This window comes from Ruditapes philippinarum, unplaced genomic scaffold (genome assembly GCF_026571515.1).
Source record: "Ruditapes philippinarum isolate M1 unplaced genomic scaffold, ASM2657151v2 ctg8378_1_1_1_1, whole genome shotgun sequence".
NCBI classification, from domain to species: Eukaryota; Metazoa; Mollusca; class Bivalvia; order Venerida; family Veneridae; genus Ruditapes; species Ruditapes philippinarum.
The window spans coordinates 283-19,420 of record NW_026855631.1 but is presented as its reverse complement, the minus strand read 5'-3'; the positions used below and the strand labels follow the sequence as shown (position 1 = coordinate 19,420).

Below are 19,138 nucleotides of genomic sequence, written 5' to 3'. Positions count from 1 at the left end.
ACATTTACTTATGGCATAAGGCAGCATGAACATACAGTTGCCAAAACTAACTCTCGTAAATCAATCATTTGCCAATTTTGGAAGCAGAAACAATACATTAACTAATATATATATAAATAAAGATGAAAGCTCGTTCTTACCTATTGTTGACGAACACGTTTAAGTAAGTAAACAAATAAGGCTCTTGTGAAATTATTTTATAAGACGTAAACTGTTAATTGTCTATGACAAAATAAAACTTTCCTTATATATTGTTTCATATATACACAATTCCCTTCTTGGTATTATTAGGTTTCAATATATAAACTGGTGATTCAAATTAGAATCGGCAAGGCTTAATTACGTAACCGTGCAACTAGTATAACGTGAAAAAGATGTTAATACACCATTACTTAGTGTTTCAAGTGTCATAAATTAAGTGAGGTCGTATGCAAATCACTAGTTTCAAGCCGGGAAAATGATTAAAATTCATCCTTTGAATACATAGAATGATGTCTTAATAAAGTGATATTATCTTTTTTTTAAAGTGGAAAAACGTAGATTAGCATATCGTATAGCTACACTGTAAAAATGTTTTCTTTCAATTGTGTTGCTTATAATATTTCTTTTGGCAGAAACATTCCGAGGTGTCACGCAAGACAGTGTTTATGTCATACCTGTTTTATCACAAGTTCATATATTTTTAGTAATAGAAATCAACACAAAAAGAAAAGAATAAAAGTGCACTTCTCTCTTATATGCCCTTTAATTTTTTCCCCAGATAAAATAAACTTATACCAGCTTATGCTGTTGTAAACGACCTAGCAGCTATCTATAATATTGAAAACTTTAAGACAAGGATTCTTAATTGATACCTTGGAAAGAAAGTATCGTGGATTCAAGATTGAAAGGCAGATTTTCTTTTCATTTTTGCAGTTGTATAAAAGAAAATAAATTTAATATTATTATTATTTATTATTATTATTACTATTATTATTATTAATATTTTATTATATATACTTATTTATTCATTTAGTAATTGATTTGATTATTTATTTATTTACTTATTTATTTATTTATTTACTGCATATCGTGCAATTCAAACCTTTGCGTCTGTGAATGTATACATGCAAAATCTAATGTAAGAATAAATAGTAGTAAAGAACTGCTAATATTGTCAAATTATACAAAAGATCTATTTTCATCAAATTTATTATTTAGATACGATGACAATATATTTAAATAGCATAATAATGTTTGCTTTTATAAGCAGGTTGTTATTGATAATTTTTAAGGCCTTCTGATTTTTCCCGTTCTTTTTAAACAACCTAATTTGACAGGTTTTTTAAAAAGCCTGATAAACATATCACAAATATACAATACGCCGATATCCATCTATTCTAAGCACAATCAAAATTGCTTGAAAAAAAAGCGGGAAAAAAGTTTCACAACAAGTTCTAATATAACAAGGAAGCATACTTAATATGTTTTGTTTCATTGTGCACATCGAGTATCTAGACTTATATACAATTTTCTTAAGGAACAGCTGTTAAATATTGCCCTAAAATAACGTTTTACATGTCACTTACATAGAAACAATAAGTGGTTTGAAAATAATATATTATTTGTTTTTTCCTTAAGAAATCGGATCAGGATGCATTTATACCCGCCGGAACATCATTTTGGAGACTTTGAGTGATTCTGTGCCTTTAAATGATCTGTATATCATCCCACCTTCCGTATTGAAAGGTCGTCTTGTACCAGGAGTAACATATTCACCGTTTAAATTTGCGTGAGCACAACCACCATACCACCATCCACCATGGTCCGATATAGCGCAATAGATTTTATGGCCCATGTCGAAAGTTGAAAAATTTCTACCATTGTGATATGATAAACCAAGTGTATCGCCTGAAAACAAAACAATAATGTAAGCCAGCGATACACAGTTTACTATTCTTTGCATTGCTTTTTTTTGTTAATGATAATGATGTAATAAGAAATATTTGTGTGCTTGTACATATTAGATTTGGTTGGAATCGACGATGACAATGAATACCTGCAGTTCCGACTCCCTTGTCGATATGAAGAGTATAAAACGGCCTTTCACCGAGTTTAAAGTTCTGAAATGTTTCGTATGCAGATGTTCCGTCAGCTGCCGTCAAATCCATCCTCAACTCTGTTTTTTTCCTCGGGAAACCATTTCATATATGTTTTCAAGGCCTGTATTAAAAAGTTTCTTTTTTGGAAAAATCTGATAAAATGCAAGCTCATATGTATACCTGTGTGACTAAGGGAATACAAAACAAGTTTTTTTTCAAAACAGTTTCATGTCTGGAGTTCATATTTTGTTGTGTTGTTATTATACTAATAGATTAAGGAATTATCCTATATTTAGTAAATAAGTATCCCACATTTTAAATTTTACATAGTACAGTAAACATATCCGTATTTCCAATTCCAGTTAGACTTTCACAAAAACACTATAATTATTTATACGTCAAATACCTATGCAGACATATTTGATTTTATAATGAACGTAAACATGGCGGCTGATGCCATAATTTATTATATAAAGAAAACAGCAAAAGCATGATATAAACATTATAAAATATATCATTTTATATGTCCAATTAGAGATGGTCATGATCAGCTAGTACATGTTTATACTATACTAAACCTTGTATATACAAGTATTTATTATACAGATATTAACAGTCTTCCTGGCACAATGTGAAACACAATATCACATCGCATCTTACAATGCGCAACAATTGAAGATAATTATGTTGTAAAATGTTGTCTTTTCAGAAATACCATTCCCATAGATTCACAATAACCAGTGAATTTGAGATCTGGAGTCAATGACTTGTTTTATAGAGAAAAAAATCAACAGCATATGTGTAGTTTGTGTACGAATAAAATAATGAAAAACTGTGAACATTAAATCATTATTATCATTTAAAAGGAAAAGATCACTGATAATGAATACATACATACGCTTATTTTATATTTTCTTCAACGTCAATATGTTTTAAAATCATTAATTTATAACCGATAGTGATGTTAAGATATCTATGGACGAAGTACGACTGGCACTGTGAATGGGTCGTAAACCTGCTTTTACCTACATATATTCACCTTCCACTCAGGCAAGTTATGTTCAATATCTGCACTGTTTATTATTAGGACAATAAAAACATGTTTTAAGTAGGAGAGATTCCTCAATCTTCCAATTCTCTCACAAAACAAACACTTTCGGAGTTCTTCCTTGACTTAATATAATTTCAATCGCACGGACAAATAAAAATGTGCAAAAACCTAAAGTAAATTTTTTGTCAAAATAAATTATATTAAAATAAAAACAGATATAAAAATACTTGCTTCCTTTGTATTCGTGGAGAGTGGGTTTAATATAAATATATTTTTCTTTATACATTATCAAGATAACTGCCACGATATTTTTTTCTTGATTCACCATGAATATAGGCATTTCAAGTGTGTCATATTTGGATATACGATAAACAACGATTGTATGTTTAACTAATTTTTATGCATTTTAAACAAATACAATCTCATTTGTAAAATACAGTTTGAAGTTTTTTGGTTGCATAATAAACGTTACATGTTTATGTATTTCAATTCCATAGTCAGCCAATCAGTAAGATTTGTTATTTATCGTAATGAATAAACACAAATTCTATGCAATTTTGAACAGACTCTCTGTATTTTTAATTAGATGGTCTTGTTAAAGTACGAGAAAGAAAGTCATTTTCGTAGATATTATACACTGACGTAATCACATTTGTCTAATAAATCGTTTTTTTATTGGGACATTAATAACTTTTACTCATTTGAATGATTTTTGCGGCAGTTCTATTTCTAAACTTTACAGCACACACAAGTGTGGCCTTCAGATCAGAAATTGGGAGGACATGAAATTATTTTTTATTGTAAATCTCCATATGTATTTCCAAGTAAGGGAATGTCCAATAGTTCGTCTTATATGTTGTTCGGATTGCTAATATGCTAATTTTGTTATTTTATGATTTGTACGCAAGCATGCTTATTAATATGACACTTTTCGAATATGAATTAAGTTTAAAATGACAATATTTTAATCGGAATCATATCTTTTTTTCTTGATCCGTTATATCATTTTTACATGAATATATATTTGTTTTATTTCATGTTATATATCTTTAGGATGTGCAAGTTATTTCTCATAAGAAAAGTTACAATAGAAGTGTAATTTCTGTTACACGTTCTTTATTGTATATTTGTTTTATTAAAACTGGTTATATGCATTTTATTTTCTAAACATGCAAACTATTTTCACATGTGTATCATTTTGATTAAAAAATAAATATCAAGACATGATCAGCACTCTCTTTACTGTCTTTACTCTCTTAACTATATATATATATATATAATGTAAAACGGCAGCTCGATTTAGTGCAAGCATAAATATATATCAATTGAACAAAATGTACATGCATATAAACCCCGAAATGATATATCACGTAAGTAAGAATTCAAGCCGATTTCATACATACTTCATATAAAAGGGGAGGGGTGTGGATTGCAATCTATCAATATTGTGTATATGTAGTGTTAATGTCTGTCCTGGAATCTATTAATCTTGTGAATATGTAGTGTTAATGTCTGTCCATCTTTGGTACATTAAAACAAATGTACAACGTACCTCCAAAACTGTTTTGCAATCTTAAATTTTAACAAACCGAGTTATACACATGTATATATTCTTCATTTGAGACAGTTTGCATTCTTAATTTTTTATGTATGACGGTAATATAATTACGAACCGATTGACGGTTGACTTTGTCGTGGTAATATTTACATAGGCAACGATGCCGCTCAAGCGGACGCAATCATTGTAAACAGCAACACTGAGCGACCTCTGTTCTAAGAATAACATGTTGATACACATTGGTTTCCGGTTTAACGTTTTGATAACAGCAATATTATAATAAAGACGATATAGTTATAACGTTTACTTTACATTTAGAATGACGATTTTATGTCTCTTTGTGAGTTAAATTTGTTTATGACAATAACATAAGTAAGTCTGGCATAACACAATTGTAATTGTAAATTTCATTTTTGGAAATTAACTGCACATAAACAAGCATAAAATAAAACAAAGATCATGACAAAACCATGTAAAAGTAACATATGTTGTATAAATGAGTGTATTTGTTCATTTAAGAAAAATGTGATACTAATATACAAACTGACATAATCACCGTAGGGAACGTGTTACAGTATCGCGTTTTTCGTTTACAGTATAGAATTTTCAAGATGGAGGATTATTTATGGGAAGAGAGGTAGGTGATTTTCATTCAGGTCCATACTATACTAGTAGTTTAGTTTCTAAAAGCTGTTTTTGTGCCTTGCTTGTAAGGAACAGAATCCGGTATCTAGTCATATATTTCTTCAGACCCTGCACCGCAGATTTATCTCTATATTGTCTCATAAATGTGCAGATTTGACGGTTACAGCATAGACCTAGCGACTTTCATCCAATTTTGTTACAGTTTATACCCAGATTTCTGTTACAGTTTAGATACTTGCCAAATTTCAAACAAAGTTCGTGTATCCATTATTTTTATGAAATAACTCATACCTTTCTATTTAATACATTCTTGAAAGGCTGTATTACTTTTTTTCTTCAGCAGAAAAGTTATAGTTTGCTATTTTTCTTACTTTAATTTTCAGATTGAGACTTTTTGCAGAATAAGTAATGTCCTAAGTAAGGACTGTTTTCACGACAACAACAGTAACTTTTATTGAATTGTATTGAGAGAAGAAAGATTATTGCTTGATATCATTACACATTATAAAAATGCCTATTAGTAATAAAATAGAGAAAACATAATCCTTAACAGAAGTCTAACACGGAAAACATGAAGATGTTGCAGTCTCAGTTTGATTAAACCTGTTCATGGACGGCAGTGGTAACTGCAAGCTACCGTCCACGCCTCCTAGCACCGGCTTTAGCAGAATTCACATTAAACATGAACTGGTACACTTCAGATTTTTTAACATCTCTGGATGTGTTCATATGGCGGTTATCACGGAACCTTCAATGTGACACGTTATTGCCATTCTGTGAAAAGCGGCATATTACCCCCAGGTTAAAAATTGCGTGTGCCCTATACGAGAATACAATGAGTGAAACTAAACAAAATAAAATTTTGAGAGGGGATCGGAGGTCATGAAGCCTGCATACCATAGATAACCTGTCAAAAGACACAATTAACAGGCAGGCAATACCCTAAGAATGATTAAACAGTATTAAAGTGAGCAATACTACAACCTTTAATTTTATTTTAAGTTGGAATTTCCATCTACCATAATGTATTTTGTAAGTATTTAAAAGGGTTTATGAATATTTTCAATTTTGTTGTGTTGGAATTTCTTTAGGGATTCTTTTTTAACTCTATTTTGTTACGTTTGGCTTTTTTGGATTTTAAGTTTCAACGACACTGAAGTCATGTGAAAACATTTCTGCTTTAGTGTAAAGAAAGACCCCAGATACCCTTTGTGAAACATTAAAGACACGACCGGGCACCTGACTAGAACCACCTAGACCTTCCGTAAATTAGCTCGATAGATTCCTCACTAGCAAAGAATCCAAAGTCATGATTGGATTTCAACTACAGCAGTAAATGAAAGATGATTTGAAGCCGAAGGCCTTATCCCGACTCAACCACTATTATGTACCTCCATCAGACTCACTAGAGAAAATATTGTAATTGTCTGACCTTAATTTATACTCTTTAATTTTCTTTTTCAGAAAGTTGAAAACTGCAATACAGGATGTGTGAAATAAAGATAAACGACTTTTAATTTAATAATGACCAAATAATCGTAACTTCAACAAAAATGCATTCGAAATGACGCCATGATCATAATTTGATTTGAATGCTTTTGGTTCGAGATGAGAAGGGTCTTTAAACATTGCCTTTTTTCAAAATCTATGTTTTTGGGTTTTCGTATCCCCGATTGCAACCGAAACCATTTGAACAACTTAATTGGTAGAAAGTCATGTAAATTTCATCACATTTAGTCAAGTAGTTACTGAGCGGATGAGATTGCACACACATATGTACGACAGACGGACGAATAGCCATCGGGCCAATAAGCTTACAGAGATTTAAAAGTCTATGTAACATTCATACATTTTACCAAGTATACTAGTATATAGAAAATATCGAAGTCTAAACTGTAACAGAAATCTGGGTATAAACTGTAACAAAATCGGATATAAATCGCTAGGTCTATGCTGTAACCCTGCACAAATTACCTCGCTCTATACTGTAACATTGTTTATTTTTTAAACGCATTTAACGAGCAGGAAAATAGGTTTAACTGGTCATTTACTTTTATAAACGTTTCCTAACATAAAGGACTAACGTTTTGCAGATTATCGTTTTAAAGGCATGCATAAATAATGTCGAAATTGCAGAAAAATGTGTTGGTCTCTCGATTCAAATTTTCAAACTGTCAAATATGCATATTTATGAGACAAAATAGCGATAAATCTGCGGTGCAGGGTCTAAAGAAATATATGACTAGATACCGGATTCTGTTCCTTACAAGCAAAGCACAAAAAACATCTTTTAGAAACTAAACTACTTGCAGTATGGACCGGAATAAAAATCACCTACCTGTCCTCCCAACAATTAATCCTCCATCTTGAAAATTCTATACTGTAACCGAAAAACGCGATACTGTAACACGTTCCCTACGGTGATAATATAATAAAAATTATTATTGAAAAAGCCATCAGAAATTAATTCAAACAACTGTATGGCAAGAAATTCAACACGTACTCACCTAACCAAAATTCGCCGTCTAAAGAACCAAATCCTTTTTCATAATCACTAAAGTTTCTGTAGAAATCAACGCTGCCGTTGAATCGATATTGAAACACCTGAAAGAATAATACATGAATGTTATATTGTACCAGGAATTATTGCAAAAATGAAAAATCCAAAGCAAAATGTCATGGCTTTGATAAATTACTTTTCAACACCATTTATAAGCAAGTTCATTTAATTTGGTGAATTATATGAAAGTATCTATGTCGGTATAAACGAGACAGCTTACAATAATGAGGACGTGTGGCGCATAAGTAACCTAAGGCTCTGTAACCGCGTATCCCTGCCTGGTGAAAGATGTTGTTTCTTTGAGCAAGAAACGTGACATAAAATTCTCATTACTGATTGGTGCCAGGAACATATTCGTGAGTATATCTTTAAGCTGTTAGCTTTCAACGCAATCGAGCTAAACTATATTCTGTACCACTAATGATGTGAAGTTTAAAACATTCTAAATCATTTGTTTGAATGTTCGCAATATTGATTTACACTGCAACTGTGTTGTCTTTTATTATTTATCGTATCAAAATTAATAACAAATTGTTAAGATATTGCGTGTCTCAACATACAAATGTAATAAGGTTATGCTTAGAAAGAAATTAATGTAATACGTATATATAGATATATTTTAACAAAAGAAATATAGAGCAACCGTCCATCCTCCCGTATCTGTATCAAAGTCACAGTGCACAGGTATAACTCGACTTGTATTCCAGAGACGTACATTGTAAATTCCACTTGGAAGTTTTCCCCTATGCTTTTTAATGGCAAAACAATCTTCATCTGAAATGAACATTTATGTCTGCATGCTTATTTCCAAATGTTTAATGTTTGGATATATTTTATCTACTTAGCTTAAAAGAATCACCAATTATTGTTTTCAAAAGAAAGATTCAGAATAAGCTGTATGTACTTCTTTTATAATCTGTAGTGAATAAAGCAAAACATACTGCACATTTTTGTTTAATATAATTATTGGCGGTCACGTCACTTAAATGGTTTTCCTGAATAAAACACTAGTATTTTGATACAAGTGACCGACTACTTATCCTTAATAAAACAAATGGAAAATACAGTCATGAGTGTCCGATATTGTTCAAATAAAATAGGGTCTATTGCTTTGATTTTTCGCGTGCACGTGCACTTTTCTTATAATATAATGAACTTATATACTCAATGTGTCCCAGACCGTTCATTATCTTTAAAAAACAAATAATAGTTAATTCGAAAATTGAAATTGCAACAATACGTTTGCACCTAATATTATTATTATTACTATATTTTATATAGATTTTACTACACGTAACAGTCTTAACTAAGAACCGAATTTTTAAATGCAATTACTGTAAAAATTAATTATATTTGAATATGTGCATATTCGCCACATGAAACAGGGCATTGTCCCCATTGATTCCACTCGGTCCAGCCACCATTAACTTTTAAACATATAAAACAACAATAAGAAAAATCTTATTGTAACAAACATTTCAGTTCTCGGACCAAATCTGCTTAAAAATTTGATAGCAACAGCAAAAAATAAATGATTTTTGAGCAACTTTGAAACTATATCTATATATATTTCTATTAATATATTTGATCGTTTTTATTTATGCCAAGGTGTTTTGTTCATATGATTGGATATACTGGAAATATAGACAACATATATGACGTGTTACTTATACAATGATATTCCGCACATCCAACAAGACCTAACGCTCAATATTAACAAATTTCAAATATGTCATTAAAAATAGATAAAAATAAAAACAAATATACAATTACACATTGTGTTTGCTCTTGACTAAAGTGCATAATTTTGTGTTTACGTTAAGAATTATATGAATATCGATACTTCAAATTCATGTAACTCATGAGCTTACATCCATAATTAGTTTGCGATATGTTATATATTAAACTTTTACGTAGCATAAATTACGATATTTCATCTGACAAGTATTTGCAATAGAAGATTAAATTTATTTGTTTGCATGCATAAAGGGACATACATTTGTTAATTACTATAATTCATTAATTACAGGAAAAATCAACTATTTCGCGGTTGCCCCGTATGCTGACATAACATAGGAATTATTAGCATAATCATTGAAATCGTTCAAAAGTTATTAAACTTTTGAGAAAAGTGTGATACATAAAGTGGCATATGTTTTTCAATAAACACATATATTGATTGAATCGACAATCATACCTCTTTTTTAATATAGCATGCTAACATGTCAAATAAAAATACAATAACCTCAAAAGTGATCCTGCGAAAAAAAAAAACAACAACAACAACGAAAATACCAGAAAAAAACAAAACAATCAAGGGACCTAACTCAATCAAATTGATAAAAAGTTGCTCTTTAATATCAAACCACGCCATGCCTTAATACGTTCCGAAGTTTCTTCGGGTGTATAAAAAATATGCTTTTTACTGATACTGTAACAGTTAATTTTGAAATATGAGTCTCGACCTTTTTGATACATTTCTATTAACATAATATAAATAACATACTGAAAAGATCAGTGATGTTTTTTGCATTTCAAAATCGTTACAGAAGAAATGAAACAACATTTAATCAAACTTCTTAAAAATGTTGACATAGTAAAGCAAACCTTAAACACACTACTCATATAGTTAATTTGAATGGCTTCCGTCGCCGAATGGTTAAGGATGCTGCTTTCCAATCACTATCATTATGGGTTCGAATCCGAACATAAGTTTAGATTTGTTCAATATCAAGAAAGCTATCCAGCTAGCTTATGCAACGCCGTTAGTTCTACTCAGTTGTTGTTAGTAGTTGAAATAATGTACGGAAGGGCACTTCCAACAGTTAAGCTGAAAGGTCGTCATTTGATAAATACTGTGTTGGTGCTGCGAAGGATAAGACCAAAAAATAACCTGCACAAGATTCCCTGTTACACAATTCATCTTCAATGCTATCACCAAAACAGTGGTCCCCAAAACGTTGCGGACGTGGATTGGTACAAAACCGTTTCCGGCTTCTCATTCCTACATCACAAGTGGCCGAGCACGTCCCCCAATTTTCCCATAAACTCCAGCCACCGTGCACTGTAACATTATAGTAATATAATCATGCAATTGTTAAAAATGCATTCATACTGTTTGTTCTTCCAAAACTATTTTTAATTACAAGGTAATGCATCGGTAAATAATTTAAATCCAGTCATTTTATGAAATAACAATTTGTGTTAATCGTTCGTTTGTTTTCGACCTTTATTTGGTTGGGATTTACATTTCGTAAAAGTTTTTTCTTTTCAAAACTATTGTAGGTAAGTAAATACAAACAAAATATTCTTATTGTAAGACATTTATATTTTGGCCTTTCATGCCGGTGATAGTTTTTACTTAATTAATGCATAAAGTATAATTATAATACTGCCATTTCATATGTGTTATTCATACTTTAGATTCCATGGTACATGTTACTCTTTTGAAGATAAATAATAAGAAATGACGCTAACCATAGATGAATATTTCCACACAATGCATAGGGATCTATGTAAAACGAGATCAGCTTTACATTGTTAATTTTGCACATAGCATAATGCCAATGATAAACAGGATTGGGATTATTGGTATTACTAGAAGAAAAACAATTTCGTGTTTGTCATCATCCCCTGGCATTATCATCTGATGATGGTGGTACGGGTTTTAATAAACGTCACATTATTGTTCTTAGTTTGATGAATAAAAGGAATTGTGATGAAAGAAGAACACACATAAAAGTTGAAAACAAAAACGTAAAAAAACTTCTTGACTTTCTTTGCAAATCAATATATAGTTACCAGGACATAAATTCATGGCAAAACATGGTTTTTTATCAATACCGTCCCCGGGGCATTCAATGCCGCCATGTTTAGGTGCCGGACTGTCACATTCACGATAACGTATGAGTGATCCATTTCCACAGGTGACGTCACATTTTGCCCACTCCGACCACTTAGACCATTTTCCGTCAACTGGATATAAAAATATAATTGAGTTTCAACTTATTTGCGATAAAAATCATATATTGGTTATGTATTGATATTATCTTTTGGGAAAATATTTTATTTTATTTAAACATCAAGACCTGGTTCGGCTTTTTACATGTATCTGAAAAAGTAGTTATCTTTAGTGCATCTATTTGTTAAGCAAGTTTTAACACTAAACTTTGGTTCCTTTAACTTAATTAAAACAAAGATGACTACTGACTTAAATTGTTTTATTTATAAGACTTTGATTATACGTTATTAAAACACAAACAAAAACGAATCACACTTTATACAACGATTACCTAAGAATCACACATTTATACTAACCAATATGACAGAGATTACAGTATTTCCGACAAATTGTCTTAGCCTCTTTGATATCTGAACAAATGCTGATTTTTGAGTTAAGAAGAGCACACTCCACAAACTCGTCTCTGCAGACTGTTAAAGTAAAAGTAAATACAGCCATACAGAGACAATTGGATATGAACTTTTAACAATTCATTTTTCTGATTGAATAAAGCAGATTATACCGACTATTGATATTAAGAAAAATTGCATTTTGATATATAATGTTTAATCAATTTATATGAATGAAGCATTTTATTTCATATGTGAGGTTAGATAGTTCTACTTGGTTTCGATATGAACTGCCTTGACGCTAAACAGTTATAAGGAATGTAATTACAAGTACAGTTATTGAATTCACAGCAAAACAGCACAAAATACAGGAAATGTAATACTAATAGATACCAGTCTTATAAACGTTCAACTTAATGTTAAAGCGTTAATGTATCATATATTTATTAAATATTTATTATTAAAGAATATCTTTAATAACGAAAGGATAAGAGTAAAAATTAATTTGTTAGCATTAGTTTTAAAGGTTTAGTTAGTTTTAACTACTATGATTTCACAGTTTATTCTAGGGCTTTTTTGAAGATTTGTTTCATGCAGAGGTAACAAAAGTTTACCGGAAAGTTTTTCACACAGATGTTTATTACAATTGTTTTCAGAACAGCATTCAAAACAGGACTCTGCTTGAAATGGCTCCGATATAGTTTGTGGTTGTGAGCTGCTCTCTGCACATTTCTATTAAATAATATACAGGTTAAATGAGTGTTATCCGATAAAACGTGATACTATGTGATTATCAAACGAATCTAGAAATAGATAACAAGGATTTACTAGAATACAAGTTAACAATGATTGTGTTCCCAATAATCGTTTTACTCTCTGACATGTTGTTATTGCACATTGATTTTATTAAAGTCTATATAGTCATATATTAATTTTTAGGGGATATAATTATCATTTTTAAAAGTGAGAAACATGTCTAAAAAGCTTACAGGTTTGTCAGCGCATCCAAAATCGTACATATTTTGACCGGTATTTCCATGACTTTTGTAGCATACCTGATATTAAAAATTTTATAATTTAAAATAAATTATAAATAATAATATTATTATGAAAGTATTTTTAAATTTCTATTCAATGCTGGTAAGAGCAAATGGATAAGATTTATTTGAATATGTATAGTTACAGGAAAATGTATAATACTTCATTTGAAATATTACATGTATTATGTCTTTCTAAATACAGTTGACTCTCAATAAGTCAAAATCGTTTTACTCAAAATTCCGCGTTAGTCGAAGAATTTCTAAAGTCCCGGCAAATTTCCTTCTTTATCTTTGTATTTTAACTCCGCTTAGGTCAAATTTTGACTTACCGAGACTCCTGTTTAGTCGAAAAGAAAATTTGGTCCCGTCAATTAAAGTCCAACATATTTTCATCTCAATTAGTCGAAGTGTGAAAACAGCCGACTGATCAAAGGTCGGCGACATCAAGTTGAGATGATGTCACTCGTTATTCACACGTTTCATAGTAATTTTAATTGCCGGTCATCATGTATTATTAGCACGTCGTGAAAGTGGCTTTAATCGGTTTCAGGACTTAATTGGTTTTAACAGTTAGATAAGTAAATTAAGATTTGATTAATTTAATTGTACCAGCCTAGGTATTGATGTGTGTTTTCAACGTAAATGGCATTTTTATAATTAATTTTCCGTCATATTGCATACATTAATATGTACTTCCGGTTCACGATAGTTGCTACTTTCGTTTTCGTCCGATGATCAATTTACTTCAAACATTAGATATATTGTTGTTGAAATAAATGTGTTATTGTGCTTTTATTGTAATGAATTATCATGAGTGCGTATTAAAAGCATGTGCATTACTGATGGATACTGACAAACTTGCATTTATGTCATTGCTACGAATGCTTGTGTTTATATTTCACTTTTAGTATACATGTATTAAATTTTGAATAATATATTTTTGTTCATTTATTATTTGTATTTGTAAGTGATTTACAGTCATTTCAACGGTTAAATATTGCAGCATTGCCGCTATAAACAATAACAAACCTACTTCTTTGCACATTCAATCAGGTACATGTATATACATGTACGAATGTCAACGTAATGGCGGCAGATCCACGTTACTCGAATTCCGTTTCTCTCGAAGTAAAAATGCCCAGTCCCTTGGATTTCGAGTTATCGAGAGTCAACTGTATATAGCACATACAATTCACTTGTGAATAATTCACTGTTTTGTTGTTGTTTTTTGTGTTGTTTTTGTTGTTGTGTTCTCTTCTCTTTTGTTTGTTGTAGTTGTTTTTTATTTAGTTTATTATTATTATTATTACTTGTTTTTTATTGAAGAAACCTTACTTGGTGATCTGTATTTGTATCTTAATCAATGATACAGTTGTAAGAATTCCCTGAATGCACTATAAACTATCACACTATATTTTAGCAATATACATTTGCAGGTATAAAGTGGTACCTGTCCAACGTTGCATGTGACAGTTGTGTTACATTCGCTCACGTTGAGGACATTAGAACAGTTGAAACATTCGATGGATACTGGAAAAAATATCAGTTACTTTCTGTATTATGTTTACAAAAATACGTTGAATGTGCACCAAATGTTCTTGATTTGCAATAAATAAACCATATGTTAACCATTGTATATTTACTTTAACAAGTAACATTTTACCATGTGATAAAATGTGCATGATTTCATTTATTTAATTATGTAAACTAACAAGTTTCACTAAAAACGCACCTTATCCAATCATGGATTGTTTAATGATAAGAATAAAGTCATTTTACTTATTCCAAAAATGTTTTTAAGAGAAAAAATGTAAATATATAATGTTTTTAACCGCATATAATTAATATATACATATTCCTTCGGTTGTCTTGATACGAACAAGGAATCCAGGTGTTGAACATTTTATAATATTTTAAAATACTGTCAGTCAACTTACATTTGTCCATCAATGCATTCGAATGAAATAATTCAAGTGCTGATTATATTCTCATTTTAACAATAAGTAAACTCACATAATCCACTAATTGCTGATACACTGAACAGCAAAACTTTACAAATGTCTGAATAAAGCAAATACGAAAAATAGGTATAGTTATGTTATATACTTTGTCAATAATTTAAATGCCTTGGATTTATTTCAAAATATTTCATAAATATTCTGTCCATTAATTATGTATTTCGTTTATTTAACTGAGGATACTATAGATTTTGTTGTCATTAATGCCATCTATTAAAAAGGTTTTGTTATTGTTAATTCAATACGTTATCGAATAAAAGCTATCAAACATCGTTGTATAGTATGTACAGTTACAGAATTAATTTGTCTATTATAATATACAAGAGACTGTTGAAAAATTAAAGGTCCTTTCCCTGATATTTTTTTTTATTTATTGCAATGGATAATTTTACTCAACTTTACATCATGTGTTATGTTCAAGTAAGAAGGATTTCACAATATTTACTCTATCGGTCGAAATGCATAATCTTTTTTCACACAGACAGTTTATATTTAAAATTCATTCCAGAATTTTGAAACAATAACATTAAATCTGTTAAGGTCGATTTGCAATTTTCTAGATCAAATGTTTGAGGAATACGCCTAATGCATCTTCTTCGATAATTTGGTTGGTTTTACTTCAATAGTGATTACCCGTTATTTATAAAAAAACAGCACTTATCAATAGAAAAATATAAAAAAAATAACTCTGATAACCTTTCAACATAGTAATATATTAAACACTTACATAGTAGCAACATGGTTCTCTAAGTTAACCAGGTCTCTTTTGTAATTATTCTCCTCTGTAATTATAACAAAGTTTACTTAAATTTTGTGAGATATAAATAGTTGAATGACCTTCAATGTATTGAAAGTTATATTTTGGTGATCAAATATTTAGATCAATGTGCTTCTTTCTACCAACTGTTATTAATAAAAAGAAAATAAGATACATGCAAATGATTAGTTTTACCAAATTTTATTTTGTTCATTATGATGAACAGTACTAAAACTGATAAAAATCCATTCAGGATATAATTATAAGATTTCATATCAAATGATCAACTGTCCAGGCCCATGTCCACTAAGCTTTAAGGATCAGGATCAATTTCAGGATGAGATCAAAAACTTCTAATAATGTCAATTTTTATACTTAAAGTTTCATATTTAATGTTAACTCAACAAAATTTGTCTTGAAATTGCATGTTAATGAACTTTTAGAATAAAGTTATGTTTATTAATTTTACAAGGTATTGGCATTTCTACAGTTTATCCAACAATTAATGTTGATCCTAAAATTGATCCTTATTTTGATAGTAAGTAAATAATTTTCAACAAGAATGCAACAGTATTGAGCGTTTAACTGATCTAAGTCATTAAAATGTACATTCATTATTTCATTGATGACATGAATTTCATAAAAACAATTATCGTGTGAGTGTAATATACTAAAATTTATGTATCAATTTGCGGTCAGGTATGTTGTTTCTAATTCAGTAAACTATTACATCAAATATCAATATTTAAAAGCAATATCTATATTAATGATAAAAAATACAGAAAACGAAAGATGAACACAATTAAATGGACATTATATAAATTTATTGAAAGCATTCTTAAAAGTCCAATATTTCTGAATACAATATTTTATTTTTTGAATTGTACACACTGTGTTTATATTTTTTCAAAATAAAAGTTGTGAAGAAAAATCAAATAGAAATCAATAACTAAATAAATAGGTAAATTCGTACTTACAGAATAATAATCCTGCTTTATTGTGCTACTGACAATATCCAGGAGCAAAATGATTAGACAGGTATTAGAATAAAGAGACTTCTCCTAAGGAGAGAGAGCTGAGCAATTTTAACAGCGGCACGATTTGTATATATATGCCTGTTAACTATTTAATCTTAGCTTATAATTGTAAACTAAGTATTAACCGAGTTAAACTCATGTATTGCTATGGCCTTAATGACATTAAAAATGAAACTGATAAGGGAAGATCAATTAAAACAGTGTGTTTGTATATGAATATTAAGAATCTCAACTTAGCCACTAGTTTGGTTATCGAACAGAAATAATTAGTATATATTTGATACTAACTATTTCAGCAGTCGCTGTTATTAACATTTTTATTTTCAAAGCTAGCAACACAGTTTTCTCTTTTGAAAGAAGTGTTTTTCATTACAAGGCACATACATGCATGCGCATTAAAAGGCGAAAAGGACTTACTATGCCATTAAATTTTACACCAACCATCTATACTTTGATAGGATTCTTAGTTTTAACATTTAATGATTAATACAGATATTTAAAGCACCATTTGGCAAATACAATTCTCTTTTTCATACATTTTGTTTGTTGTTTATGTTGTTGTTCTTTGTTCTTCTTCTTTTTTACGATATGTTTCTGAAAGGGGCATTACGTAATAAGTAAACAATGTTCTACATAATTTATATAAGTAACCATTTCATCAAATACCAGCATTTGTGTCTGTGAATAACGTCTCTAAATAGCGAATTAAACGAACGAGACACTAAGGAATATATAGGCATCATGGTACGTGTTTTTATTTTATTTTACTTTATTCATCCATTTTATTCCTTTTCTTTTTTATATTTCATTTTGCGAAAAAACATATCCTGTTATGTAAGTCTGAAAATAACATATTTTTGATAAGATTGTCACAGACTTACACCAATTTAATTATCTTAACATAACGTTTCTGTATATGAAGAGTTAATTCTTTAAAAGAAAAAAAAATGGGTAAAATATATCTCTCAGTAAAACTTTTTAATATTCGGAGGATGAAATTACTATTTCAACTAAAGCAAAAGATAACCAAAGATAAACACCTGCGAATTTTAAGACTAATAAATTGAATGTTTAGGTCAAATAGTTGAGATGGCAACCAACATCACAATCATCTGTTTACGTTGAATTAGGCATGTTTTCAAAATAAATTCCTGATAAACAAAAAAATAGATAGCATGAATTATGTAGAGCACTAAGCTTGCAACTGCATAATCAAATAACAAATCGTAAAAACAGGGCATCTGTTGAGATAAACTGCGGTGTCAAGCATGAAGGTATTTCATAGATAGAGATGATTTTTTTATTTGATTGTGTATTTTTGTTCCTTTATATAAATTGCATCTCATTTCAGTAATTTCTTTGTACTATTAAAAGCATTCATACGAAGCTATGCAATAACTATAAAATCGGGATAGAAGTATTGAATAATGCATTTTGCAGTAGGTTGACAACAATGGATTTATTCAACACACCAACATCTTTTACAAAGGAAAGAAACTATTACCAGCACAACAACTTGTTTTAAAAGTCCACTTAATGTATTCACCTTTGTGTGTTACCCTTAGTATCGAAGTGCATCTTGAATTATAGAATACATGTATAATTGTATACAGCTACCGAAATAAACCTGTCTGCTTTATCAAATCATAATGATTGTTATTACATCATCATAATCATCACACTCATCATCATTTTGAAATATTATTATTATCATCACATATCATAAGCAGATAAATATCATCCTTATCATCATCACCATCATTAGTAAAACACAACCATCCTTATTTCTATCATAAGTTCATATATGGTACACAGTGAAGAGAAAACTTGCAGAGAAAACAAAAACATTTCTTTAACTTGAAAGAGCCATTGCAAGTTTCACCACGTACACATAGCCAAGCAAGATTTGTGACTGGTTTGCCGCTTAAGTGTTACAAACATGGAATCGTTTTCATATCACATTAATGAAAATATAGTACATTTGTACTTTTGTAAAAACAACTGACACGAGTAACTTACTATTTACACAATTATATGGATT

General features: G+C 30.0%; 1 protein-coding gene and 1 long non-coding RNA gene across 2 annotated transcripts; both read right to left on the bottom strand.

Annotated features, from left to right (window-relative positions):
• Positions 1–1,209: 1,209 nt before the first annotated feature.
• LOC132743958 (uncharacterized) lies at positions 1,210–8,670 on the bottom strand. The gene is made up of 4 exons (XR_009627641.1): positions 8,539–8,670; positions 7,843–7,939; positions 2,039–2,202; positions 1,210–1,890 (listed from the first exon to the last, which is right to left on the bottom strand). It is a non-coding gene; the product is annotated as an uncharacterized LOC132743958 (long non-coding RNA).
• Positions 8,671–9,242: 572 nt separating this feature from the next.
• Positions 9,243–14,841, bottom strand: LOC132743959 (thrombospondin-2-like). The gene is made up of 7 exons (XM_060732561.1): positions 14,736–14,841; positions 13,235–13,300; positions 12,860–12,977; positions 12,213–12,326; positions 11,697–11,870; positions 10,789–10,959; positions 9,243–9,322 (listed from the first exon to the last, which is right to left on the bottom strand). Exons 2-7 carry the CDS (start codon positions 13,262–13,264, stop codon positions 9,243–9,245), a joined length of 687 nt encoding a protein of 228 aa, XP_060588544.1. The 5' UTR covers positions 13,265–13,300; positions 14,736–14,841.
• Positions 14,842–19,138: the final 4,297 nt, after the last annotated feature.